The sequence below is a fragment of the Anas acuta genome, chromosome 9 (genome assembly GCF_963932015.1).
Source record: "Anas acuta chromosome 9, bAnaAcu1.1, whole genome shotgun sequence".
In the NCBI taxonomy this organism is placed as follows: Eukaryota; Metazoa; Chordata; class Aves; order Anseriformes; family Anatidae; genus Anas; species Anas acuta.
Window position 1 is genome coordinate 428,561 of NC_088987.1, and position 26,913 is coordinate 455,473.

General features: G+C 48.1%; 3 protein-coding genes and 1 long non-coding RNA gene across 5 annotated transcripts; 2 read left to right on the plus strand and 2 right to left on the minus strand.

Annotated features, from left to right (window-relative positions):
* Nucleotides 1–2,049: 2,049 nt before the first annotated feature.
* Nucleotides 2,050–3,107, plus strand: LOC137861213 (glucose-dependent insulinotropic receptor-like). The gene has a single exon (XM_068692369.1). It carries the CDS (start codon nucleotides 2,148–2,150, stop codon nucleotides 3,105–3,107), a length of 960 nt encoding a protein of 319 aa, XP_068548470.1. The 5' UTR covers nucleotides 2,050–2,147.
* A 548-nt stretch (nucleotides 3,108–3,655) lies between these two features.
* ERICH6 (glutamate rich 6) lies at nucleotides 3,656–14,122 on the minus strand. 2 transcript variants are annotated; one of them, XM_068691854.1, is made up of 12 exons: nucleotides 12,858–14,122; nucleotides 12,396–12,511; nucleotides 10,114–10,160; nucleotides 9,889–10,005; nucleotides 8,943–9,044; nucleotides 8,707–8,864; nucleotides 7,635–7,702; nucleotides 6,678–6,839; nucleotides 6,450–6,531; nucleotides 5,505–5,657; nucleotides 4,492–4,723; nucleotides 3,656–4,241 (listed from the first exon to the last, which is right to left on the minus strand). In XM_068691854.1, exons 1-12 carry the CDS (start codon nucleotides 12,893–12,895, stop codon nucleotides 3,978–3,980), a joined length of 1,539 nt encoding a protein of 512 aa, XP_068547955.1. In that variant the 5' UTR covers nucleotides 12,896–14,122; the 3' UTR covers nucleotides 3,656–3,977. The 2 variants fall into 2 exon arrangements, with proteins under 2 accessions (XP_068547955.1, XP_068547954.1); XM_068691853.1 differs by having other exon boundaries at nucleotides 6,450–6,535; nucleotides 6,682–6,839; nucleotides 12,858–14,121.
* On the plus strand, nucleotides 6,673–20,643 carry LOC137860975 (uncharacterized). The gene is made up of 2 exons (XR_011099293.1): nucleotides 6,673–6,810; nucleotides 16,645–20,643. It is a non-coding gene; the product is annotated as an uncharacterized lncRNA (long non-coding RNA).
* Nucleotides 15,425–25,595, minus strand: SIAH2 (siah E3 ubiquitin protein ligase 2). The gene is made up of 2 exons (XM_068691855.1): nucleotides 24,927–25,595; nucleotides 15,425–16,923 (listed from the first exon to the last, which is right to left on the minus strand). Exons 1-2 carry the CDS (start codon nucleotides 25,341–25,343, stop codon nucleotides 16,366–16,368), a joined length of 975 nt encoding a protein of 324 aa, XP_068547956.1. The 5' UTR covers nucleotides 25,344–25,595; the 3' UTR covers nucleotides 15,425–16,365.
* Nucleotides 25,596–26,913: the final 1,318 nt, after the last annotated feature.

The following is a 26,913-nucleotide window of genomic DNA, read 5'->3' on the forward strand; positions in this document are numbered from 1 at the left end:
GCACAGATGTGTTGCTAGGCTATGATTTTCCGTGAGCTGTTTGTGGTATCACCCTGGTGATATTTGCCCATGATCTGCTCGCTGCCCACAATATTCCTCTTCTTTCATCTCTGCAAGATTGCGTAACAACACGTTGTAGTGAGGTACAGGAGAACCTGGGCTGGTGTTCTTTAAATCCAGCAGGAGCACAGCCCTCGGCTCTGCTAGGGGAGCACAGGCTGGCTGTGCTCATGTCTGTAATTGTAGGGTTGTAGGGTGCACAGAGCAGATTGTTCCTATGGGCTGGACCAGGCCTCATGAACGTTAGTCACGGATCATTTCCAATTGAAAAACTGAACGACAAAATGGAAAAAAGAGCCTTGCTCGTCACTGAAGTCAGCAATATCTGACAGCCTCCCCACAAACCAACTACCAAACACCAGATGACAACTCAATACTTGTGGCCCTCCAACCAGGAGGACTTGTTCAGCCTGAAGTCAATGCTTCCTGGAATTTAGCTTCAGCACAGCTGGATGGGTTTGGACCTTGGGTGCCCTGAGCCTGGGAACCCACCTCCAGCAGCAGCCAAGAGGACGTACCTCAGGCTGAGCACACACAGTTTCCCATTCACCCTCTCCAAGCTCTCTGTCTCCAAAAATACTCAGTGCAGAGCTTTCTGGACCCTCTGCATTTTCCGTGTATTCAGCCGGAGGGCACGTGCTGATGCCCCATTGCCTCCAGTGCTCTGAGGACGCAGTTTTGCCCAGCAGACCATGCTACAGCCTTTGGCATGGGTTTAAACCTCAGTTATGGTGTTGAACACCCAGTACCTGCCCTTTCTCAAAGGTCCTGCACGCATTTACACTGTGGTGATGAGACGAGAACAAGGGCAGGTTACGGAGCGTGACCGATAGCTCTGCTTCCCTTTCTGCCCACATGAGGCAGCTTCCCGGGGCGGGCAGGGCCTCGCGGTGCCGTGCGTGACTGCGGCAGGGCACGCACTCCTCCAGCAGTGTTTGCAGTGCCATTAGCAGAGCCATCACGCCACGCATTAACAAGAGCTTGCAAGCAATATCTGTCTTGAACTGGTGAACGTAAATTCCAGATCTGCCATAAATGTGAATTTAATGAATATGGTATGTTTATCCTAAGCCTAATCTGACATAAATTGGATTTAATATTTTTGAACTTGTTTACCATGCCACTTCCAGTTAGTGCTGCATTTACAGCTGCGTATGATAAAAGCTAACGTTAGACAAGCATCTTTTCTGACCCATTGTCAGGAGAACCCGACAAGCTGTGGGACAGTGAAGAACTGTCCAGGTATTGCCACGCTCCCCTGGTATCTCCAGTGCTCCCTTGTTTCTCCTGGTCTCAGACCCTCCAAAACCTGCGGTGCTGCCCAGACCCCACGGGCCGTGTGCGCTGCCCGGCAGCACAGGCAGAGGGGTTGCTGCAGCACAGGCAGCCCCAGCAGTCACATTTGCCACACTCTGGTCTGCAAACGCCTCAACAAAAGCATTTCCTTAGGGTCTAAAATACTCCTATGCAAAGTGCCAGGGCTGGTCTGTGGGCACCAGGAGAAGGAGGCTGCATGGCACAGAGCTCTCGGGGGCCTCCTCAGACCTCTGCTGCGGGCAGAGCGGCCTCACACCAGGTTCGTATCCCCACCGACCGCGGGTGCCCGGGAGCAGCTGCCATCCACCCCCTCGGCTTTGCTTGGAAAGCTGCTCCTTATCGCTGTGCGTCACGGGCGTGCTCAGGAGCCGGCCAACCCAGCCCCTGCCCCTGCAGCACACTCCTCCCCGGAGAGTTCCCCCTGCAGCCACTCACACCGGGCATGGATGAGAGCAGCAGCTCTTCTGCATCGCTTGGAGCATCCTTGCGGGTGTGGAACAGAGTCAGATGGGAAGAAGAGAGGCTGAAAGTGCTGGAAAAAACACTGGTGACTGGTGGCAACTGGGATGGTCCCAGAGGTCTCCTGGGATGGACTAAGCACCTCTTAAAGGACTGATTTAGATGCTCCTGGCCTCAATCTGCAGCTGGAGGAGCTGAAGCACTTCTGTCCCATCCCACCAGCTTGGCCACGCTTCTCCTCACAGCAGGATTACTTTGTGCTGGGGTCTGTTTTTTCTGGGCATCTGTCACGACCCTCCTCATCAGGGGCAATGGTCAACATCCTGTACACGGTGCTGCACTCCCTCCTGAGCTGCCTCATTCCCCCGGCCAACCTGCTGGTGATTGTGGCTGTCTACCAGCTGATGAGGAAGCAGCCAGGCACCAGCTACATCTACATCCTCAACCTGGCCACCGCCGACCTGCTGGTGGGTGTGATGTGCATTTGTGAGGCGCTGGATGACATCCTTGATGGGGACTTCGACCGCAGCAAGTCCTTCTGCCTCCTGCGCATCGCCATGAGCATGACGCCGTGCATCGGCTCCATCCTGACCCTGCTCCTCATCTCTCTGGACAGGTACCTGGCGGTGAGGCTGCCGCTCTCCTACCCCACCCTCCCAAAGAAAACGCCCGTGGTCCTTTCCCTCATTGTCCTCTGGATGCTCTCCTTCCTTTTTGGACACTTGCCTCTGATCTTTCCCTCTCTCCAGCAAAGCAACTACACAGGTTACTGCGGGCTCCTCTATGCAGCCAAGAGCGAGTATCTCTACACGATCTGCTTTGGCATCTTTGCTCCGTCCCTGCTGGTGCTGGTGTGCCTGCACGTCTCGGTGGGCAGCATCGCCTACCTGCAGCACAAGCGGCTGCAGCACGCCTGCGCCCAGGCTGGGAGCCTCCGCTCCCGCCTGCGCCACTTCAAGGCGCTGCGGACCGTGCTCATCGTCATCATCGGCTTCAGCCTCTCCTGGGGGCCGTACCTGGTGGGGGGCACCGTGCAGGCCGCCTGCAGCTCCTGCAACCTGTCTGACACACTCAAGGACGCCTTATTCCTGCTGGGTGAGACCAACTCCCTCATCAACCCCCTCATCTATGCCCTGCACAGCAAAGACATCAGAAGCCACCTCACGAAGCTGCTCAAATGCAGGGCAAGGCACCGAGTGAAGCCCCTGGCTTCCAATGTCCGAACCGTGGGGAGCTGGGATGGGGGCTGGCCTGAGGCACCCGGGTCGTGAGGCGCCCATGTCCCGCTGCCTCTGCCTGCACTCCTCCTGTGGTTGTCGGGCCCCTAGCAGAGGGTGACACGTGGTCCGTGCGGGTGTGAAGTGGGACCCTCCTGGTCCGTCAGCTGCTCAGGAGCTGCTGCCAGGGGCTGTGCCATCTGGTATCTGCATTAACTGCACTGTCCCCACATCCCAGCACTGCTGAGGCAGTGCCTCGGGATCGCTTTGGGTGCACTGTGGCCTTTTGTCTCCCTCTGCATGGGAGAATCGCTGTCTCACGGCTGCAGCAGGCCGCGCTGCTGTAGGGCGCTCAGCTCCCTCCAGGGAAGTCCGGACATGCCGGGGGTGCCACGTCCTCAGCAGATGCTGGCTGCATGGAGAGGTGCCTGTGCAGGTGACCTCTGAGTGAACGCCTCTTCCCTGCCTTCCTGTCACAGGCTGTGCCTTAGCTGTGCTCTGATTGTTTTCCTCTTTGTGCCAAATTTATGGGCTGAAATGGCTGCTCAGCCTGGGCTGGTTTCTTTGGGGAGATGGAAAAAAGACACTCAGGAGCGATGCACCAACATCAAGCATGGATTTATTGTACCCTGGGCAAAGCCCCTCTTCAAGCCTGACAGACAAGATGTATTTCGCCCTGAGCTCACACCAAAATGTGAGCTGGTGCTTCTTGCACCTCAGCCTCACTTACGCTGAGCACCTGTCAGGTGGGAGGGCCACAGGACAGTGGCTGTGCAGAAGGGCTGCAGCCTGTCCTTGGCTCCACACCACAGCAGGGAAAAGCTGCAGGTGGAACCTTGCTGAGCACACAGATGCCACAGCTTCAGGGGCATCTCTGTCTCTTCCCAGGCTTGGCTCATTTTGCCTTCACATCACACACGCTGGTCAGACCTGAGCATTTACTATTGCCCTAACTGAGCTGCGCAGCTCTTCACTTAGGTCAGAAGTTGTGCAAAGGTGTAAGATCTTCAAAGTCTGCGTCATAAGGTATGCTGGAGGCTTGATTTTGTCCCACTGCTCATTGGATGGAAAGCTTAAGCATCCGCGCAGTTTATCGAAGAGCCGCAGGATCCTCACCCTGAGGGCCAGCAGCAGGAGGTCGTCTTCACTCAGCAGGGTGGGCGGACATGGCCGGCTGGCAGGGCTGACCTGGCAGGAGTGGAGGTGAGCGGTGTCAGTGGAGCCGTGGCCACGTGCTGGCACCGAGGAATGGGGTTTGGGGTGAGGCCTCTCACCGGGAGAGAGACCTGCAGAGCTGGGTGACCCTGGGGCTGTGGGGCAAGGCAGGGGGCACCCACCGTGGGGTGAGTGTGATCTGTGGGCAGGAGCTTCCCCGGCTGCCCCACTCCTGCTGCGGGGAGCAGCTGCGTGTAGAGCTGCCCGCACACTTGAGAAATACCTGCACTTTGGTTCCCACATTGAATTTTGCTTGTTGTCCCATGGCGAGGAAGGAAACAGTGATCTTGTCCTGGCCCACAATCCTGACCCCCACGTGCTGGTTCAGGGAGATGAAGATGGGTCTGAGCGGGACGCAGGGTCCTGATGATGTTAAGCTGTTTGGCCACGTCCACCTTCTCACCCTGCTGCCTGCCTTGTCCAAATACTGCCCTCCCTGAACATTCATGTTTATCCTAAAAGAGAGGAAAATCCACATCAAGGTGGTGCATCCTGCTCTTCCACTGCCCATATCCCTGACAAACCCACAGGGACAGGATCTCAAGTCAGTGCTCTGCAAGCCAAGGCACAGCCAGTTTACGGTTTAAACCCCCACAAACACAATGGGGAACAGACCTTCTTTTCAGGGCTTGTTCCCAGCACAAGGCCACAAGCTTGGCAGCGCAATGGGAGTGGTGCTTAGCTGCTTCTGGGGTGCTCAGCCCTTGGAAACTACCCAGCTGCAGCCAGGATACAAAAATAAAAGCATAAAAATGAGAGGCCAGTAGCACACTGAGTGCTTTCTCCTCCTTACCTGTTTGCAAAAACAAAACAAAGCAAAACAAACAACAAACAAACTCACAACCAGTTTCAGAGTTTTGCATTTCTACACTACTGTGGGCAAATATTTCTCTGTTGTGGGGAGAGGAAATGGGTAGGTTTAATTTTAATTTTGTCCGGAACACCTCTGAGCCAAGGCTTCCTCCCTTCATAGGAAGAATTTCCACGGAACAAGGGGATGCTGCATCAACTTGGCACACACTGCTGTGTCTCTGAAAGACTGCTTTTTCCCAATGGCATTAATGAGTCTGTAAAACACACTTGCTCTCCCTACAGATCATATCTCCTCTATGCTATATTGCTTTTATGTTATGCTATGCTTTTAATTTCTGAGTGCTGCTAAAAATACATTTTATGACCTTTGAAATATAAAATGTGCAGTGGACAGAAAAGATGCTACGATTGACACAAACATACCATACGGATCCGTGTGGGTAATAACAAGTACTTCTGCCATTGGACTTAAATAGCGCTTGTATTTTGGCGTTATTGTGCTTGTCTTCCTGTACTATGCAAATAAACCATTTTCTTGCTCGTATAACAATGACTGCCAGATTTCCAGATGGATAGCTATTGTCAGATAAGGTGTTCACAATGCCTTTGTTTGTGTTTGATCTGCTTTTACATACTAAATATTTCAGAACACTGCTTTAAAGTATAGGAGTTGCTGTACTACCTGGATTATTGTGTTAAAGGCAGAATGGTGGTGTGCAGCCAGTGCTACCTGGGAAAGGGCCAAAGTTTGTTTTTCTACATTAGTTTTCTGTACACTGACGAAATAAGTGGTCAGAGTACACTTTTTTGTTGTTTTTTAACCAATAAACCGGGCAGAATTGCTTAGAAGCCTTAATGACACATTTGTGGAGCCTGTAACAAGTATTATTGAAAGTACAAGCCTTGCAACGTGAAAGGACCAACTTAACATGAATGAAGACAGAGGAAGCAGGGGCAGGCCTCACAGAGCTTAATAAATAAATAAATAAATAAAAAGGAACAACCAGGGGAAAAAATGGCCTGAACATCTGAACAGCAGGTGTTTTTTGTCTCACTGGGGCTGGCAGCAAGGCCTTCCCCCATGGGATCACAGCTTGGGAGCAGGTGTGAACACCAAGCTGGCGTGTTTAAGCTGGGTATTAAACACACAAGTGCCATTCCTTCATCAGAGTTACTGGCTGATCTGAAAATATTTTACACCAAGGGCAATTTAAGCTGTTTCACTACTGCTTTTTTTTTTTGTTTGTTTGTTTGTTTGACAGTGGAAGTGGTGGGCCAGGTTATTCTGTGATGAAGCAGTCTAGAACACACGTAACATTATGTTTCCAGCCCTGGACTAGTGCTGGCAGGTAAGCCCTGTAAGGATACAATATCTGCGCTGTTCCATCTGGAAGCATGGTAAGAAATTTTCCTCCATGTTTGTAGTATTTTTCCAACAGTTCATTCTTCACTACCTAAGATTAGAAAAGAAACAATAAAATGAATGACAGACATCCTGCACACAGCTGCCCCATTAAAGGCACCAGTGCAGGGCTCCAGTTGCTCTGCAGTGTGGGTGCAGTCCAGCTGCAGCTCGTCCCATCAAGCAGCAGCTACTTGCCCTTCCGCCCACAACAGTGAAGTCACAGCAGGTGATGCTGTAGGAGATGGGCTCCTCTTTGAGCTTTTCTGTTCTTTCACCAGGTACCAGTGTCCAGCCTGTTGGAGATGGTGGCTCCTGAGAAAGCAGGTAAGAAATCGTGCCAGGTTGTCTTGAACCTAAAGGGAAAGGGAAAGGTTTGTGTGTGTCAGGTAGGGCTGGTACCTCTGATGTCAGGGCTGCCTGATGTCTCTGCAGGGAGACAGTAATTTGGTGGAATGCAAATCTCTGTCTGAAATGCTCCATCCTGGGAGTGTCTTGGGGTGCTTTTCATCTAACAAGGATTGTCCTTGCTGTTTGGCTACTTCAGAGTCCAGTTTTCTATGTATATATGTGTGTAAGTAATGACATTTTTTAGAAAGTACTTGTGGCTCTGTGCTCTAAAGGACTGAGAATAAGCAACCCTAGATGATAGAGCATACCTTATTGTCTTGGCATATTCTGTGGAAAATATGCCCATATTTGAAACCCAATTTACCTGTTCTTAGTCAAAAGGGCTTTGCTGTTACTCACTAGATCCCAAAAGCTGCTTAGTCACCTGTAGTCTGAGCTGGGAGTTCAGAGTACTCACTTCATTAGCTAAAACCTTCCTACCTTCCAAGGGGTTGGCTTTACAAGCCTATAGCTCTCTAATGTCAATTTCTGTGCATCTCTGTGGAAATGTCCAGGTAGAAGCACTGAAAGTCATAGTAAGGTAGGTCCTCTCTGTGCAATGGCCATGTAACTGTTCTTGCTTTTTTCGTGTGAGAGATTAAATTAGATGAAGCTATATTAAATAATGGGATTGCACACTGGACAATGAACTAGCACGTCACTGCATAAATCCTCCTATTCAATTAGAGACCATTAGAGATGAGCAATTCCACTAAATTCATTGTTGTGATAAATAAATATGTAGATAAATGCAAACTCACATTCAGCTACAGTTGTTGTCTCAGCTGCTAGCAAAGCTAACTGTCTGGCCATTTGTCTCTCCTGCTGCCTGGAAAATGAAAGCGTTCATGGCACACACTTCATATATTCTGTTTTAAATGCTAGCAGTGCTAGATATTGTTGCAGTAGGAATGCAAGTTTTTGTATTTGTTTTTCTCTCCACTACTATAATTGCAAATAACTATTGGAAACAATGGCATATTATCTGTCTAACATTATCTCAGCAAAGACAAATTTCTCCCATACAGAGATTTTGGTGAATGAACTCTGTGATTGCAATGGTATCAACTCTACTGATAGCAAAGCTTAACATGTTAATTAATTTTATATGAGGATTTTTAAATATAAGGAGTTCTGTCTGCTAGATGAACAAGACAAGTGATATACAAGAATATTTTCACTATTTTTTTCTTGCTTAGCTTCTTATAAACTTGACTATGCCTAACAATGGCTTTGGTTTGTGTTCTGTGTATAATATGAGGTAGTCACACCATCAGGCTGCAGAGGATCTTTAGGGAAACTAGCAGTTTACTTCCAGGTGTGCTGCATTACTTTTCTTTAAGCCTATGCCTTATGCTTAGCAGGAGGCCCTAAGCTTATACAGATATCTAAAGAATGCAGCAGAAGTCAAACTCAGAGTTCTTAAGGCTTCTGCAAATTGGAATCCAGATGTGTGTCACAATTTATGCAGCAAAATAGGGAAATAAAAATTCAAGCATTGTTTTGGCACATGGGGAAAAAGTGAGACCCAAATATTGTCCCTGCCATAGCTGCAGTTACATTTTGGGCCCTACCTGTGTCTGTGTATGTTGTATCTATTATGAACAGAAAGCACGTGCTTTGCACCCTCTCATACAAATTAGTAAAAGAAAAGCCAAGAGGGTCTAGACAGAATACATGTATAAGCGCTTGTTGCCTGACTTTTTTTTCCTCTTTTTTCATTCCCACTTGTTGTAGTTTTATTTTCTTGCCACTTCTTTTCCCTCCAGAGTAGTCTATTGTTTGTTATACAAAAGCAAATCCTCAGCACTCTCCATAGTCGCTTTATGGTACCTCTGGTACGCTCTCTCCTTTGACAGGCGTCTTTCAGCTTCGGTGCCATGGGACTCATGGGGTTTGATAGCAATGGGAACATTCCAAGCACTTTCGCGATTCTTTGTCTCCTTTACAATGAACTCATAGAGGTCTCGATTCTGCTCGCAGCAGAACTTCTGGAAGGCAGAAGAGCAGTGTCACTGCAGCAGGCCTTTTCACAGTAAACATCGGCTGATCCTTTCCCACCAGCTTACTGATTCATAATCCTGCGACTGTGGGCAAGTGTCCTCAAAGGAAGGAAATGGCTTCAGCACGCTACCACAGAACTCACACTTTGGAGTGCAGTCCTCCTCTACCTAAAGTGGAGGTATGGATGACAGAAGTATAGTATCAGCACACAAATCCTTGTTTTATATTGGGAAAATAAGGCTTTGCTTGGAACGCAACGTTTTAAAGCACGTGTGTAAGAACAGTTAAAACATATCTGTGTCTGTGATATCTTGGAACAATTTAAATCAGGCCATTAAGTTCAGGAAACTACTGAAAAGAAAAGCTGATCTGTAGTAATTAAAAATCCTGCTACTGCTCAAAGAAATTGAATTAATGTAGTGTTTGAGACACATCCACCCCAAAGAGAGGGAAAGCTCTGGAGCATGCAGAATGCTGCAGTTGAGTACTCTGCTGCATTAACCCTTTCAAATACACTGCTTGTGGTTTTGCAGAGAAAAAGCTTCCTGACTGCAGCTATGTTAATCATAGCAGAATCTGTGTCATTTCATTAGGAATCACCAGCAGACTTGTCAAATATGTTCAGCTTTTTTAATCAGCTAGATGCAATCATAGCTGCTGCACTGATGCACTTTAATGTTTGTGCTAGATATTTTGAAAGACTAATCTGTTTTTTGAAAGCATGTTTTGAAACTGACATATAGTGTATGGAGCTGCCAAGAGCCTGCTCAATCCACTGTTTAACACCTCTGCTCACAAAGGCAGCACACCTGAGCTCAGCACTCCTCAGAGAGACAGCAGTTGTCCCCAGCAGTAAGGGGTGAAGGGGTACTTGCTATGGCTGTTTGGCAACCATACTTTCTTTACTATATCATGTGCTTAGCACTTCTGATTCAAATATTTTTCTGAGCATATACTTCTTAAACACTTGGCTTCTCTGGAGCATGGTTTCTGGAACTGCTACTGACCCACCTCGATCTGCATGCTGTCCCATGATGATTCAGGTCTGTAGGCCAGAATAGTTGGCAGGCCAACAGAGGGGAGCGTGTGTAGCGACTGCTTGAACAGCTCCACAAAATCTTCTTTGAACTTGAAGAAGAAAAAGAAATAGCAGTATGGAGTCATATCTTTGTTCAAAGGTAAAAACACGAAGCACAAAATACATGTATAAAAATACAGAACTTGGTGAGTACTTACCTCCAAGTTGCACAAAATATCTAAACTGCTGAACTTGTCTGGCAGGGCTGCAAGTGATAGCAATAATGAGAATTATTGAACAGCATTGCTGTGTTCCCAGGAAAAAGATCTCCTAGACTCTCCCATACCTCCTTTTTTCTGGCATGTCACCCTTTTCTCACCAGCTACATCAGTGGCCTGAGACCTCCTCAATGCACACCTTCCTACAACTTCAGAAAGGCTGCCCGGGAGCTGAGGGTGACCCTTCCTAAATGCCACAAGGACCTGAAATGGGCTTGACCTTAAAAGCAGTCCCACTGAAGTCATGGAGATGGCTTATTGCTTACAGTCAATGACTTGTAGCACTCATCTAATATTGCATTGCACTCTAAAACATTTCCGGTCTCTCTGGTTCTGAGAAGCATAAGTCACAGAGGCAATTGTTTTTTCTCATCTCTACGTATAGCCCATGCTGCGTAAGTGCAAGGAAGAGAGTTTTGGCCTCTGAGGTGACAGGAAAAATCTCTTATGACTGGGTCTCTGTCACTGTCCTCAGCAGCCCCACATTCACTCCAGGCAGGTGGTGTTACCAACACCCAGCTGCCCCAGGTGTGCATCTTACTGCTGCTCCATGTGCATCACCTGCTGTTCTAATACTGATGTGGTCAGTGTGTGAGCTGCCATTGCTTTCTGTCCAGGCATATTAAGCAGTTTCCTTGTTCTTTTAATCAAGAATTTCAGTTCCCTTTGCTGCCACACAATTTGTCTTGTCCATTTAAGTAAGCTCATTCTGCTTTCCAGAAAATGTTCAGCCAGATAAAGAAGTCCTGGGTAGGCTGAAATACCAAATGCCTTTCTAAGTCCTTCTCTTCTGAAAATATGACAAAATCCAAGTGTGTAGTTGGAAAGGACAGGGTAAGAATCACAGCAGTCTCAGGTCAATTCTCAGGCCTGCAATGGAAGCTGCTGCTTGGCAGTGTGTCTGGACATGAATGCACTAGTGCAGAAAGCAATGTTACAGGAGTCGCTTATACTTTTAAAAGACTGAATGATGTGGCTGATGGCTTGCTTGAACTTTTTTTTTTTTTTTTAAATTGCAGTTCAAAGATATATGTAGTTATCCTCTGCAATCACGCTGTGTCACAGAGTGTAACCGCTCACAACCCCCACCCAAGAAGTGACTTCAGGAGGGCAAAACGCAGCAGCAGCACTGTGCAGCCTGGGCATAGCCCTGCACGTGCTGCAGTACTGAGGGCTTGCCAGGAAGCCCAGTACCAGGCTACAATGCTAGGGGACGTTCCCCCTCCTTGACCTGCCTTCTATATCACCTCTATCTACTACTGCTATATTCCTACACAGGTAGATGACTTACCACTGGCACAAGTTTTTTTTTTTTTTTTTTTTCTGTACTTTAACCATGACAGTGACAGTCATCCTGCGAAGATGTGAACCTCCACCTAAAGTAAAAAGTCTGTAATGCTTTTCCCCTGCAAAGATGTTTGCAGTGACCTTCCAAACGTTCTCCAAGGGTTAGCAGAGAGCATTCTTGGTCTGTTGTAGGCTCTGCACACCCCCTTTCTATTGGGATGGATCTGCACACAGCTTTCCCCACTACGTCTAGGTGGGGTGCTGTGTTTTACAACCCAGGTTGCTATTCCTGCTCCTGAAGGCACAGATGTTCCCCTGCATAGGAGGACTGGACGCCATCCTGCACAATGTTCTCTAGGTGATCCTGCTCAGCAGGGTTTGGACTACATGATCTTCAGAGGTCCCTCCCAACCTCATCCATTCTGTGACTGCCTGGCATTGAAAATGCACAAAGGATGCTTGATGGGGTGCCCAAAAGGGCTAGTTTTAGTTTCTGCCTAATCTTAACATATTGCCTGCTAAAGTACAACCTGCTTCACCCAGTAAGTGAAGGGGCTGGCTCCTGAGTCACATGTATGGATGACTCAGCTGAGCAGGAAGAGAAAAAAGGTTGATGTATTTTCAGCTGTCCTTAGAGGCTTTGAAGTACCTCTCAAAAGAATACAATAAGCTATTCCTGCCATCTGCTGAGCACTTCTACACCCGCTGGCTGGTGCAGCATTCCTGCACATGCTGCGGGGGCCCAGAGGTTCGTCTGGAAGCAGTTCTGCAGCGGATGGTGAGGGGACTGCTGGGGCTGCCCCTGGGCTAGTGCTGGTGTGCAGGAAGATCCTGGGGAAATGGCAGGGTGCCTACAGCAGGCATTTGGGCACCAGGCAGCCTGTGTGAAAGAATGCAGGTGAACAACCGGCTTTTTCAGCAAAGCTGTTTCTTACGTGATTTTTTGTAGGCATGTTCATAAAGCCAGCTAGCTTCTGTTTGCACGGACACTGAAATTCCTGGTGGCTTCTGCACAGTGGTGGGGTTGGCAATGCCTGACGTTTCCATCTCCCTTAATTTAAGACAGAAACCTGTGTATTAGTCCTACGCAATGACTTCAAAGCAGTTGCCTTTGAAGAATAAACTAATAAATAAAACTTCTCCAAATGTATGTTATCAGAAATTAGAACGGTTTAGACATAGGAAGTGGGGCTTCACCCTGACTTTTCTGCTGTGGCCAAGGACGCCTCGTGTCTGGTCTAAAGGCCACGGATGTGCCCCGAGTTAGGCTGTGGAAGGCTGGCACGTGGCCTCACGGTGCCCGCGACCCCGCTCTCCCGCAGTGCCTGGGATGCCCTGCCTGGGCTTTCGCTGCCCTGGCGTCCCCCAGCCGCCTCACCACCGCTGCCCCATCTCGCCTGGGTGTCACCAAGTGCCCAGCTTGGTGTCTGCTCATGTCGCAGCACCGCTGTCACTCATCTCAGCGCTCCCCGCGGATGACGATACCGGCTTCCTCTGTGTGCCCCTCACGCGAGCAGGGCTGTGGGGCTGGCCCTCAGCCAGCAGCGTGGGGTGAGGCTGACCCTGTGCTGAGCCGCTCGGCCCCGGCCATGGCGGCCTCTGGTCTCTGTGCGGTCTCCGTGGCGACGCGGCGGGCGCAGGCGCTGCCGGGCTGCACTGCCTGAGGCCCTGTGCCCTGGGGCTGGTGCCAGCAGCATGAGGCGAGCCCCGCAGGGAGCAGTGCCCGCAGCCACTGCTGCCACCCTGGGGCTGTGGTGCGGGGTGGCCATCTGGCGTGAAGGCAGACTGGGGCCGCGGGGACCTGGGCATGGTGGGGCTGTGGCTGCCTGCCTGAGGGGAGCTGGATCAGGGCTCACGAAACTTGGTGCCGCTGGGGTGGGTGCTCAGATGTGCTGGGGTGCTGTGTGGGTGGCACAGCTCTGTGTCGTGTTTGCTACGGGCCATCTGCCATGGGCGGCATTAGACCCAGGCTTGGGCTTCAACTCACAGCAGCGTGGATGTGCTCTGCTGTCCGGACATGGTGTCTGCAGCTGTGGTGGCCTCACAAGCACCCGTGTTACCCAGGATGACCGATGTACTCACTTTTAAAAATGGAGAGTGTGTTGGCAATGGCACAGCCACAGCGTGGAAGCGCTTAGGCAGTGCCACACTTGTGGTGAACTCAGTGGTTCCTGCAAGACCTTGCATTTTTCCATTTGTTTAAAGTGGAAATGCTTTTAGCGAAAATACTCAACAATATGTTGTATCAACTCAACAGCAATAAAATAAAAAATCCAAGGTACAGCTCCTGATGCCCCGTATCGCCCTGTCACAAGCTGCAGTCAGGTGGTGTTGGCATGGCCGTGCCACTACGCCTGCTGGTGCTGCCACGATGCAGGCCGTGCTGGCGCTGCCATGCTGCAGGGCCTGCAGGCCACGGGCAGAGCTCTCCCCCAGCTGGTGGCACTGGCCCTGCAGTGGTCCCACTGCTGCTGGTCACCTCCGGTGGTGTTTTCCCAAGGTGCATTTCTGTCTGTTTCAGTCAGATTGCTTTGTTTGTGGTCAGGAGTTTTGTTAATAAAACCAGGCTGACTTCTGTGATGTTTGTGAGTATTCCGAGAAACTTCCATAACTGATGTGCTGCTGCTTTCCTTGGCAATGTGCTCCTGTCCTGCCAGCCTCTCCTGCCCCAACCTCGGACATCGCCCTCAGGAGGTTGTGCCAGCTCCTCGGCACCCAGTTTTGTAAGAAAGGAAACGATTTCACCAGGTGTTGGAACCAATGTCACATGTTCATTCACTGATCTAAAGGGGAAACACAAGGCTTATTGGCAGTACACGCTGAGGTATTCCTTATTCTGAACTCAGTTGTAAGAAAGATACTGGGTGGTGTTTCTTTTTATTTTTTTCCCTTCTGTAACATGTAACAAACGGTATCTGTTTCTTCACAAGACCTGAATGGTGTAGGAAACCATGGTGAAATTGTGTTAAATTATCTACTGGGGGTTACTAGCAACATAGGACTAACTAATTTAATTTCATGAATCCTGCTACAGTCAAAGACTTGCTTCAGTTTTGTTTTACACAAAAAGCTCTTAAGCCCCAACTGTCAGTAAGAAAAATTGTCTTCCACTATAAATGTTACTGAGATACGGGAAAATGAATTAAATTCTTAGGAACACTTGCTTAACAAGTCCTGCTAAATGCACAGGTGTTAACTCTTGTGAAAGCCAGAGCTTGACTTTGATCCCGCGTGAGCAGGAGTAAATTAGTACATTTGACTGATGCTGCTGGAGTTCTGCCAGCACAGTGTAAATGAGATCAAATGGAGGATCTTTACAGGAACCGAATACAAAAAGATTACAGTAATTCCTCGTGTTTTTTTTTTTTTTTTTTTTCTTTTCCATGATCACTTCCAAATTCTCAAGGACAGAACAAGCTTCCCCACTCTGAAGCTTTTCTTGTAATTCTCTTGTGCTTTTCTATGGACTGCTGCCAAATGCTGTGTGCTATTTGTATAGGACTTTGTGTCATAACTCCAGAAATCTCTTCCCTGATAGCATATAGTTAGGACTATTTTTCTTCCTCATGTATTATTTTATATTTATTCACACCAAGCTTCGTCTGTCACTTATCATGTAGTTTTCCACTATCGTGGGGCTTACTACCTCCTGAGTAATTCAGCAGGCTGTGTAACCTCACAACATATTGCCTCTTTCAACTGGAATCTTAATACTCTGCGAAGTCACACGCAGAACTAGTATTTTTCTTGATTCAGACAGAAGGCTTCTGGTAGCAGAGGGGGATTCGCAGGCAGATTCAGCTCTGGTGGCATGCTGAGATTTCAGTTTGCATGAGTCAGGCTAGGAATCAAATCCTGCAGCCCCTGAGCGGCTGGAGGAAGAGCTCAGCGTGTTCAGCGAGGCAGGGAATACCGAGCGACCTGGAAGCAACAGCCGCTACCACACATGTGCATTAGTGCAGTGTAGTTTTTGCAAAATATTTATTACAAAATAAAAGTAAATATGGCAACAAAACTTAAATAGCAAATGACATGACACTGGCCATAAAGCTCTTGCTATATTATTCTAGTCAGTCTTTTACAATAATCAAGTATGTCTCCAAGGGAAGCTGCATGTAGACAGCTTGAATATATTTCTATATTATTGGCTCTAGCTGTTTGAGATGTATTAAGTTGTGTGTCTCCTGCTTTCACCAGTATCCAGCCGTGAGCAGCTGTGCCTTGTGCTGGGCTCCCTGGTCTCCCTAAAATGGACCAGAGCAGGCAACTTGCATGCTCTGTAAAACCTGCTATGCTTCAGCCATCCTCACTCCCCCTTTTTTTGAAAACACAGCAAATAATCTATGCCCATCCCTTTTTAATAAGGTAGCAGGAAATGGAGGAGCAACACTGAAGTACCTATTGATCTACTTTGAGCCACGTCTCTTGGGAGGTCTGTGAGAAGTTGCTTGGATTTCTTTCTTTTCCCACTTACTGAAAACTCTCAAAAGTCACCAGTGAGAGTAAGTCTGTTTTCAGACAGACTTACAGCCTAAATGCTGAAAGGGCTTTCAGGTGCACTCCAAACAGGAATGCAGTCCTTCAAGTCTTTTAAGTCGTACGTCTAATGGAAGCACTCTTTAAATAAAATATAATTACATTTAAAAAGGTGTCCGTGTGGGGGGAAATCTTCCTAAGGCACCCAAGAATTTAAAAAAACTTTTCTTGCTTATATTACTTACAGGACACTTTTGTTCCTCTTCTCTCCAAACTTAAAAATGCTGGCTAGTTAGGAACCTTAACATACACAAAGACATAGCTGAATATCATTTAAAAAAAAAAAAAAAACAGAACAAAAAGAAAATTCTTGGTAAATGTAAAGCACTATGTCAGACAGCCAAGGGTTTCACTAACTACACAAATATATCACGGACAACATGTAGAAATGGTCACATTAATTCCAAGGTTTCCATTGTCAGCGAAAAGGTGTGCTATAGCTGTGTCGAAAACTAGGCAGTCACTGTTGAGTATGGCAGCAGACACCCCGTCGTGGATGGAGCGGGGTGTTGCCTCCCAGGTCAGCCGGCGGCGGTTGCCGTTCAGCTCCAGTCTGTATGCAAAGTTCTCCGCTTGCTTACGGGTGCCGATGAGCAGCACGATAGCAAAAAACTGCTGATGACCTTCGTACTTCTCTTGTTTCTCCAGCACCAGCATGAAGTGGTGACCAAAGCATGACTGCATCATGACCCAGTCAACAGCACCTGGAAGGTTAATGTCTGTGGCAAGAAAAACGATGTCTTCTCCCTGAAGGGTGGTAATGCTTTTGTGGGCATGCATAAGGTGGGACATCACGGCTTCCAGAGATCCCTGCCATTTACAGGAGGCTCCAGGACACGGGCAGGAGTAGGGACGATACTCACAGATGTCTTCGTGTTCTGGCTTTTCTGTGTGATGTAGTGTCAGAGAGCAGCCTGTCGTTGCGTACTGGAAAAAGACCAAATACAAGGCATCAGGAAACATGCCCAGCATAACTGTTCATTGCTCCCACCTCTGATCAACTAGAACTCTCGTTTTCATTGCAAATTTTATATTAGATACTTTTATTTAGCTCTGAACTTAGAGCTGAGCTTATTTTTTTTTCCATCTTAAAAATAGGTTATTCCTGTACTTTGTTGTTTGTTTTTAATGCAAGCACTTAGATAAAATGGATTATAAGGTTGAGTTGTAAATAGATTTGCTGATGTAGTTAGATCTGATCAGCTGAAGTGGTCCTGGTATGAATTTTTCTTTTCTTTAAAATGAAAAAAATGATGCTAGTTTGGGCAAACAGCTACTAGAGTGGTGTATTTTTAATAAATACACCTAATTACCATCACAGAGCAAATGCATTTCCATTAAACTAAAATGCAGAATCCCAACAGTTTTAACACTGGAACAGTTTCAACATTGCAGTTGTGCGGAGTGGGAAGACAGATGATGATTTTTTCACTGAGCGTGAGGCGGGTGCACAAATAAGCACCACGTGACTTCTCTTAATGTCACTGGGCACCTCTGAAGGTTAATCTGCTTTAAACAAACAGGGATGCTTTTCCTTTTTCTACAGTGAGTTCAGCGGTCTACACTGACTACATTGCTTCCTCATTACCTCTAGAGAGAAAAAAAAAAAATCCTTCCTGTTCTTTCCAAGGGCATAGCTGCCCCAGCCTGTAGAGAGCTGTGGTGTTATCTACAACACTGCTAGCACTATCGCGAAGGTTATAGCTTGTGTGCATGGCTGCTTACAGATGCTACAACACTTCCTTGAGGACAGACATTCTTCTTTGAGACTAAATGTGAGGACCACATCTTTGCCATCCTAAAGAGCACGTCTGAAGTGCCAGAAGGCTGGCTGAAAAAAAACAAGTCTGTATGGACTTCTGTTTTAAAAAGTCAGCAAAGGAAACCCCAACATTTAAATGCTTATTTTTGGATTAATACAAGTGCGAGAGGTTTCAGCTCAAAGGGTTACATGCCTGAGATGCAAAAAGACAGAATCCTCTTCAGTTCTGGCAAATCACCCATGCTGCAACACAGTGCTAGAAGTACCAGGACAGAAACTATAGCTTGGGCTCCTGTAGGAGCTTGTTTTATAAGCCATAATATGGTAATGTGGGCCTTCGTTTACTGTGCCTGCCCCTGCTGCTTAATCCTCTGCAAAAGGATTTATTCCCACATGTGAGCAGGAGATGCAGGAGGGCAGAGGTGTGCTGCAGTGCAATGGGACTGTCCTCCTGCCGAAGAGAGAAGCCCCATCAGGCAAACACACAGATCCCGTGCCAGCTGCATGGTCACCGTACACTTCTTCTGTTTTCTCCCCACGTTCATATCCCTGCTGACACTTCAATCGCACTGCACTGTGTTGAAGAGCTGCTCTGAGTAACAAAAACCTAAGTAAGAATATATAGCTGCTGGTTGGGCAAAACCAGACGTCTACATAGACCAACATCCTGCCTCAAAAAGTGACCAGTGGTGAACACAGCAAGAACATGAAGTTCACTGGTGGTTTTTTCCATCACTGTGTGACATACCTCCTTTTGTTTGTTCCTGAACACAGTGCTGCTGGGGACATTTGGCGAGCCCTACTGACAATGGGAGGTTGTGAACAGAATTACAGAATGGTTTCATTTGGAAGAGACCCTTAAAGATCATCTAGGAACAGAGAAAACTTGCTGTCCTCATGCTGCTTGGTAAACGTCATTGGTATTCACTGTACCCCTCATTCACACTGAAAAGTCTTTCCCTGTGTACAGGTTATACAATACCTTTGATCTACTTGCACCTTCTACCTTTTCCACTTCTACTATGACCTTGATGAGACGGGAACCAGGGCTGCATGTGGTATTAGCACACATGTGCCACTAATGCCTGGGTTGATGTGACTGTTTTATGCTTTTTTGTTGTCTTTCTCTCCATTTCTAGTATTCCAGTTTTTAGAAGTATTATGTACTTGTTTTCACAGTATTTTATTTAGCACCATATTTGCTTTCCTAAGAGGAAACAGCTCAGAAGTCATCATGATATATATAACTTAGCGTTCCATATTTTTGCCATATATGTCACTTCAGAGGTGTTGGTCTGGGCTTCACTTTGACAGGATATCTGAGTGCCTTAAAGCATTCTGAAAACATTGCCTAAGCTTGAAAGTGCTTGGCAGGGACAGGCCAGTATTGCTGACCTCATAAATGCAGGCAGGCAGGGACACGGGATTAAAGTAACTTGTCTGGAGCCACGAGGGAAATCAGTAGCAGAGCTGGGAATAGACTGCCAAGTCCAAATCCCTATCCTGCTCCAGCCAGCAGACTCTCCCTGCAGTATACGAGTAGCTTGAGATACAAATTATGCTTCCAGGAAAGAAAAAGCCTGCCAGCTCCTGTATGTATGTAGAACAGCAGTGTTCAGGGACACAACAAGGATTTACATCCCCTTGTGCTTTTCCCTCCTCCTGCGTTTTGTAGAATATCCATCCCTGCTTTTAAGATCCTTCCATCCTTTCAAAGCTTTCATTCAAGCTCAGTGACAGATGCTCAGCCCCATCTAGCAGTGATGTGAGATCTGCTGGAGACACACAGTGGGGTCCAGCCCCCAAACCAGTGAGTCTCTGCTTCCCAGAGTCTTATTCGTGTGAGAGAGAACGTTTGGGCTGCCACTGGCTGCCTGGTAGAGTGCCTCTGGAAACTCCGCTGTGCTAGCAGTGCTGGGCGTTCTGCTACAGCTCACCTGGGAAAGGGCCAGTGAGCGCTGTGCCATTAAATCCAGAGTGCACAGGCCCTATACATGTGCAAATAGGGTAACATAGGCAGACCTCCATGTGTAAGGGATCTCTGATCAATTAAAGACATTAAACAGTAAATATTAAGCAAAACAAGCATGCATTTTTATCAGAAAGAAAAGCAAAAGACCACTTTATTAGAGTTTATTGTGTCTTAAAAATATGTATGATCTTGTTTTAGTTTGTTGAAAATCTTAAAAATTACTTTTTTTTTTAAATTAAGAAAATTTTTGAAGAGGCCATACAGTAGGCATTAGATAACATGCAGAAGTTTCCATACAATACTAACATGAATATGCTATTTGTCTGCAAGTGGTTTGCGTACGTAGGAAGCCTGTCATTCTTTCCCTTGAAGCGATGGTGTAGCAGAAGTGGTCTAAGGACATACAGCATCTCTGCGTACCTCCTACCACGTGTCTGAAGAAAATCTGAGGGAGTGATCAGTCTGATATATGTAAGTTTATATATCTTTATATATCTTTTCAGTTCATATACAGCCTTACCTCACCTTCCAGTTTTAAAATCCAGAATGGTACTATTGGCTGTGAGGTGCAGGAAGGCTTTCAATTTATTGCTGCAAAGTGGAGCCTAAGAGTACAATAAAATGAATTTACTGGATTCCTTTTTCTTCAAAGGATTAGAACCATCTGAAAACTCAGAAATATGGCAATACCTCTACTTAGAGGTGGCTGTATTAAAGGATCTTGGAAGACCTTCTTTACGTGAGGTACCTCTGTCCTAGCTCCCAAAATGCAGCCACCACTCCTAGGACAGCTAGAAAGAATGATGTTTCACTCCCCCAAAGAATCAAGCCCTGTGTACATAGATTTATTTCATGTATTTTATAACTAGAAAAGCCAATTTATTTGTTATACATAAAACATCTTTAAGTTGAATTAATCACACTGCTGAGAACTCACTGATGTACCTATCCATGAGGGGTCACCCCCCCCCATTACACATTGCTAAATGCAGTTCCACAGACCTGCCCAACAGGGCTGCTATCTGTGTGTGAACAAACACTGATTTTGCTATTGGATATGCTTGCCTTGCTGTTGAAGGTAAATTCTACCATAAACTGGAACACAAACAGGAACTGCCTAGAGTTTTACGGAGCACAGATCAGGAGCAGCCGTCTCCATGTCATTTCCATGGCCACTGCCAAGGTAACTCAGGCATGAACAGCTCTGTTTGTCAGGTCCCATTACAAAAGGCTAGCAAAACACAGCAGCACGCAGACCTCTGCTACTACATGTGGTTATATGAGGACTGTAGCTCTGGAGATAACAATTAAGAACACTTACAGCTCTACTTGCTTTCTAGTATACATTGGATTAAATGGTTAAATATAAAAATGCCTCTCCTATGCTATATTGCTCAGTTAGCCAGGTCACAATTCCAGCTTTTAGCAGCTAACAATCACAATATATCTCACAAGATTGCTCTAAAAGTGGCTTTTGATGTCTGTTCATGAAGCCTTGAAATCACAAGATTTATTTCATAGCTGGTTTTGGACAAAAAATCTCAATGTCGCAGAACCTATTTACAAAGTAAGTCAGCTTCATAGCTAAAGAGCACTTTTACATTATTCCACTTGCACTTTTTTAAAAGATGAGGAAAAAATACTTTAGTATTCATTAATTAGGTGTTTACGTGTGATTATGATTGCACTTAATTTTCTGTATTTTGCTTTGGACACTAAAAGCTGTATTTTCAGTAACTTTACTGTGATTTTAAGATTTAAATCTCCCACAGTTTTTTTGTTTGTTTGTTTTTGTTTTTTTTTTTCCAGAAGCCATGTAAATTTGGGAACTACATTATCTGCATTCCTTTCTTAAATCATTTATGAACCCTCAAAGTGGCTGCAGACGCAGGCAGCACCAAATCCCCATTTTCTGTCAGTGCAATCATGTCTCAGCCCTACTTATTTCTGGTACTACTCACAGAGTTATTTCTAGAACTACACAGAACTATTCTGGAAAGACAACTGCTTTTAGTTGTTCTTCCGTGTCTTCTGGGGCTCAGTTTTTTTTTTCCTTTTTTTTTTTTTTTTTTTTTTAAATTCTACTTAAAAAAGATTCCCCTAACTTTGTTAAAAATCCTGCTGCTGAAGCAGAGCCGCTGCCTGCCAGCTGCAGCACAAGGTGAGGCAGTCCTCGCCCCGCCGCTGGGTGCTGCTGCGCCACGAACCCTGCTGGGCGATGCTCAGCTCCGCAGTGGGTGCTTGTGGCTTTGCAAGCACTGATGTGAGAATTAGTCTTGACAGTCTCCTTGCTGTTTCTGGGTCTAAGAAAGAACAGTGAAAACTATTAACATATGCTAATTTCATTTCGCTGCTCTTGGGAAAAGTGAAAGCAGCAGAACAGGAATTACTCATGGTAGAAAAAAATCCACATAAAAGAGAGGGTGTGAGAAGGTAAGTGAAGCAGAGCCCTATTCGCCTCTGCCTCCACAGGGCACTTGGGGGTGCCCAGACAACTGGGGGCAGAGAGACCTTGAACAGATACTGGTGAGCAGGAAGGAAGCATGCCCCTGCCTGGGGCAGGAACAGGCCGCTGGCCGGGACGCCAGGCGGGCACGCTGCCCGTCTTACGCTCTGTGCGGCCTGAGCTACACAACCCACCTGTGCCAGAGGCACGCGCGCGGTCATGGCAGCGTGGCCAGGGGCTGCCAGAGACATGCAGAGCCTGCCTGCAGAGCTTGCCCAGCTCCTCTGCGCTGGGCCCCAGAGCCGCATGGACACGCTGCCATCCCCGCACCGCTCCAGAGCCCCCGCCGTGTGCTGCGGCTCCCAGATGGGCTCTGGCCTCCTGCTGGCACAACGCCTCACGGCAAAGCACACTGACTGCTGCCCGTTCAACTCCCAAATCCTCACACCTCTGCATAAGCCCACGAGCACTGTACCAAGAACCCAAACATCCCCAAGCCAACACTAACCCAGCACAGTCAGTCCAGCGCACCTTGGTGGGAGATTCTAGCACAGAGCCCAGCCTGGGATCATTTCAGAGACCACCAAAACACTGCTGGCTCAGTCCCCTCAGTCCCGTAACCAAAAAGCTGAGCTATCTGATGCCCTGGGCTTCCTGCAGGCACTGCAAACCTCCAGCCTCACTTGCATCCCTCCTGTCTGCAAGCTACTGCTTTGAAGAGCATGATGTTAACCACAGAACTAACACTTGGAAGAACTTTTGGAAATACTGCTTTCTTAATTGGTTTACATGTGCTGGTCTTTTTATTACTATTTACATTTAGAGAATGCCCATCTGCAGAAGTGCTTATAGCTGATGTACCTGAACCAAACCTTGACTGACAGTTGGGTCGATTTTTGGGTTAGGGGAAGGCTCTTCTTTTCTTTTCTTTTTCTGAAACGTACTTATCTTTATTGGTTTCTGTTCCCTTACTCATGGAGAAAGAAAACCTAAAGGCGTGAACAAGCCAATCCCATCAATTAAAGGCTTTAGAAACCTGTTACCAATGGAGTAAATTAAAGTCCGACAGGCAAAGTTAGGAATGCCTTATCCTCTTCAAGGGAAGAGTCTGCAGGCTTGTTCTTCTTTTTCCCATGCTTTGTTTAACTGTATCATGTGGGGAAGAGCAGGTGTCCTGCCGGGTTGTTCCGCTGCTGGGCAAATTTGCATGCTGCACGTATCAGTGTTGCGTTTCAATGCAAAAAACAACGGTAAGGATTCTGGTCAGAGGAGCTGTTCCAATGTTGATGCATCAGTTTCACTAAGGATGACTAGAGAATACCAGTTGTCACAGATTAGACTGATGAGACGCTTCAGAAAATGAAAACTAGGCCAGTATTTGTCCTAGTGAAAGAGAAAAAAAAGCAAAACAAAACCCAACAACACAGAGACACCTTGACAGAAACGCCCTGACTGCTCTTATTCCCTTAGGCTCAGAGCCAGCCGCTGCCGGGCACCTGACGCGCTGCCCTTCCAGCAGCGCTTACCCGAGAGAGGGCCCGTGCAGCAGCACGACGTGCCATCTGCTCCTGCTCCACGAGGCTGCCTCCCACGCAGGAGCCGAGCGGTGAAACAGCCCCACGCTGCCAGCAGCTCGGTGCGGTGCCCGCAGCCATCCCGCTCTGCCTTGTGCAGCCAGCTCTCAGACAGGTGCTCTCTCACCACCGCCTGCGCTTGCAGAGCTGCTGGAATTAACACGGATGATTCACTCCGGAGGTGCCATTATTCCCGTTGCATCGTTAATGGCTCCTGGCTCCTGCGGGCCGGCTACAGAAAGGCTGTTTAGGGCCTGGCTTTGGCAGGCACCTGCGATGCACGGCTGCTCTGCGGGCAGCTCCCACCAGAAACCTCAGGACTCGGCTCCACCAGTCCTGCTGGGCTGCTGCTCCTCACGTTGCCACCGGCAGCTCCCTATTTCAGATCTTCCTTCTCATATTCCATGTCAGCGATGGCTTCAGCAGTTCCTGTGTCTGTCCCACCATCTCTCCAGCCTGTGGTTTTAAAGTGCTTTTGCTACTGCGGAGCCTAAGCGTTGAGGGACTCCGGGAAGATGTAAAAAGGGCCCACTCAGCACTGCCCACACCCTGATAAATGTGCACTAGGAAGGATATGAACTTTAGAGCAGTTCACCTTGTTCTTTTAAGCAGAACACTTACTCGGAAAAAAAAAAAGACTTAAATGTTTAATCTGAATACTTGAAATAGGACTGAGACAGAATGGACTTCAAAAAGAAATAAATTCAGGCATCGTTACTGAACTGACAGCTTATCAGACCCTGTCCTTCCGAAGGAGGATTGCAAGGAACTAATGGGAGGGTTGGAACAGGATTCCTGCCACCCCCATAAAACTCACTCTCTCTCTCAACTGAGCATCACCATGGGTTAAAACATCTGCAAAACAAAAAAACTTCTAGTCTTAGAAAGTACTGATTATGCCAGACACTAGGAGAAGTTTAGACCAGGATGTACAGTGAAAGATTCATTACAGGCTTGTTTCCAGAGGCTGGCGGCTCTCCCACCACGCCGTGGCACTTCAGAAACCTGCCGGAACACAGAGCGGGCCAGCGGGGACCCAAAAGTTCTTCCCTTGCTGTGCTGGGGGCAGCGCCGGGCTGCGGGCACGTGCGGGACCCCGGCCCCGGCCCCGGCCCCGGCCCCGACCCCGACCCCGACCCCGACCCCGACCCGGGGCAGGTCCCGGCCGCCCCTTACCTTGCAGGGGAAGAGCACGGCCGAGGCCACCTTCTCCATGGCCAGGTTCCTGATGCTGGGGGTCAGGGAGCCCCGGCAGGTGGGGCAGAGGCTCAGCTTCTGCCGGCATTGGTTGCAGACCAGGTGCCCGGCCTGGCACTGCAGGATGGGCGGCAGCACATAGTCGAAGCACACGGGGCACTCGAACAGCGAGGTCAGCTCGTGGTGCTGCGGGGACACCGGCCCGCCGGCCCCCGACAGCACGGCGGCGGGCACGGCCGAGGAGCCGCCGCCGGACGCCGCGATGGTGGCGGCGGCGGCGGGAGCGGCGGCGGCCGGGGACGGGGCGTGCGGCTGCTGCTGCTGCTGCTGCGGCGGCGGCTGCTGCTTGCCGCAGGGCTTGCTAGCGCCGGGCCCGGCGGAGGACGGGCGGCTCATCGCGCCGCGCGCCCAGCACCATCGGGCCGCGGCCGCCCGGGAGCCCGCCGCGCCCGGCCCCAACGCGGCGCTGACGCAAGAGGCGGCGGCGGCTGCGCGCGGCCTCCCCCGCGGCCGCTCCGAGCATGCTCCGGGACGGGGCTGCCCCGCGCCGCGCGGCCCGGCACGGAGCGGAGCGGGCCCGGGGCCGGCGCTGCCTGCAGGGCCCCGCGCCTGGCAGCTCGGCGGGGCTGGGGGGGCAGCGCGGCTGCCAGTCCGTGTGTGCCGCCGAACGGCCCGGGGCGGGCAGCGCACACGGGATGGCTCCGGGAAACGGAGGCGTGGGTGTGAGGGCGGGGGGACGGGGGGGCCGGGGGGGACGGGGCGCGGGCTGCCGCGCTGCTGCGGGACAGGCTTGTATGGAAAATGTGAAAAAGAACAATAAAGGATATTTTATTTAAAAACGTCACAGAATGAGTTACTTCTGCAGCACTGTTCTGGGTGTGAGGACCAGTGGTACAATAAGTTGGGCTGCTTTAATTCCCCAGACAAAGTTTGAGAATAAAATGTGATGTTATAAACATCCCGCGTCTTAGAAACCTCGGAGGAGTGAAGACAGTCTTAGGACAGAAATCTTCCAAGGTCCTTTTTGTTTTACAGCAAGACCAAAGAAAAAAAATGAACGTTTTCTTGTAGATGGCGGAGCTGTAGGTAAAGGTGCGTATTTTGTATAAGTTTGACAGTCATCGGCCTCCTGTGATTTCGTGGCTCTCCTTGCTCTGGGATTAGATGCGGTTCTGAACTCATACAAAATCCTGTTTCAGTGCTCCTGAGCAGCACAACCCATCCGGGTGGCTGTGAGCACCGAAATACGAGGTTACCCAGTCAGCAAAACGTTCAGATTACATACATCAGTTTTGCAAGAGTTCGCCTTGTGACTTGACTCTTCATGTCCTTAAATGAGCAATACTTTCTTCTGAGATACCCACAGCAAGCATTATTAACACTTCCCTAAAATGGTGTTATTATCAAAGTTCCCCTAGCATGTACAACGGCATGACTCATTCTTGACTCTCAGCCTTGTGAAAATTTTAATGAAGGCGCTATCTGTTCTCAACTTTCATTAAAAAGAAGGTGCCTTATTATCAAAGTCTGCTTTTTTTTTTTTTTTTTTTTTGTTCTCTTCTTTGTGAAGTACTGTTAAACCTTGCAAGATGACACAGCGCAAGATACAAAAACAAAGAGAAATCCTTTACTATGTAGTTCAGGTGATTGTGTTTTGTTGTTGTTGTTTGGTTGTTTTTTGGCATCTTGGAATAAAATTACACTTAGGATCTTCACCAATGAATCAACAAACTGGTTCTGATTAAAACTGAGTTCACAGCTGAAAGCCGTACTCTTGATAGTTAACTGCTGGGAGGGGAGGGGAAATTGAATAGATTCAGGCATAGTACAGTTGAAATGCTTTATTTTCAAACCTTGTACCATTTTCTCTTGAAGTTATATGACTGAAAAAGGCAATAGTTAATAAGGTTTCAGTAAGTTTCCCTGTATCTTCAGAAATTTTGCCAGAGGTGTGTGTTTCTTTTGA

Coding starts and splice junctions, on each gene's coding strand:
- LOC137861213 (XM_068692369.1), top strand. CDS start 2,148: ATGGTCAACATCCTGTACACGGTGCTGCACTCCCTCCTGAGCTGCCTC.
- ERICH6 (XM_068691854.1), bottom strand. CDS start 12,895: ATGAGCAGACACCAAGCTGGGCACTTGGTGACACCCAG. Junction 10,161..12,395: donor ACATGCCTACAAAAAATCAC/GTAAGAAACAGC, acceptor TATCACTTGCAG/CCCTGCCAGACAAGTTCAGC. Junction 9,045..9,888: donor GGGACAGCATGCAGATCGAG/GTGGGTCAGTAG, acceptor CCTCCACTTTAG/GTAGAGGAGGACTGCACTCC.
- SIAH2 (XM_068691855.1), bottom strand. CDS start 25,343: ATGAGCCGCCCGTCCTCCGCCGGGCCCGGCGCTAGCAAGCCCTGCGGC. Junction 16,924..24,926: donor CCGTGCTCTTCCCCTGCAAG/GTAAGGGGCGGC, acceptor GTCTTTTTCCAG/TACGCAACGACAGGCTGCTC.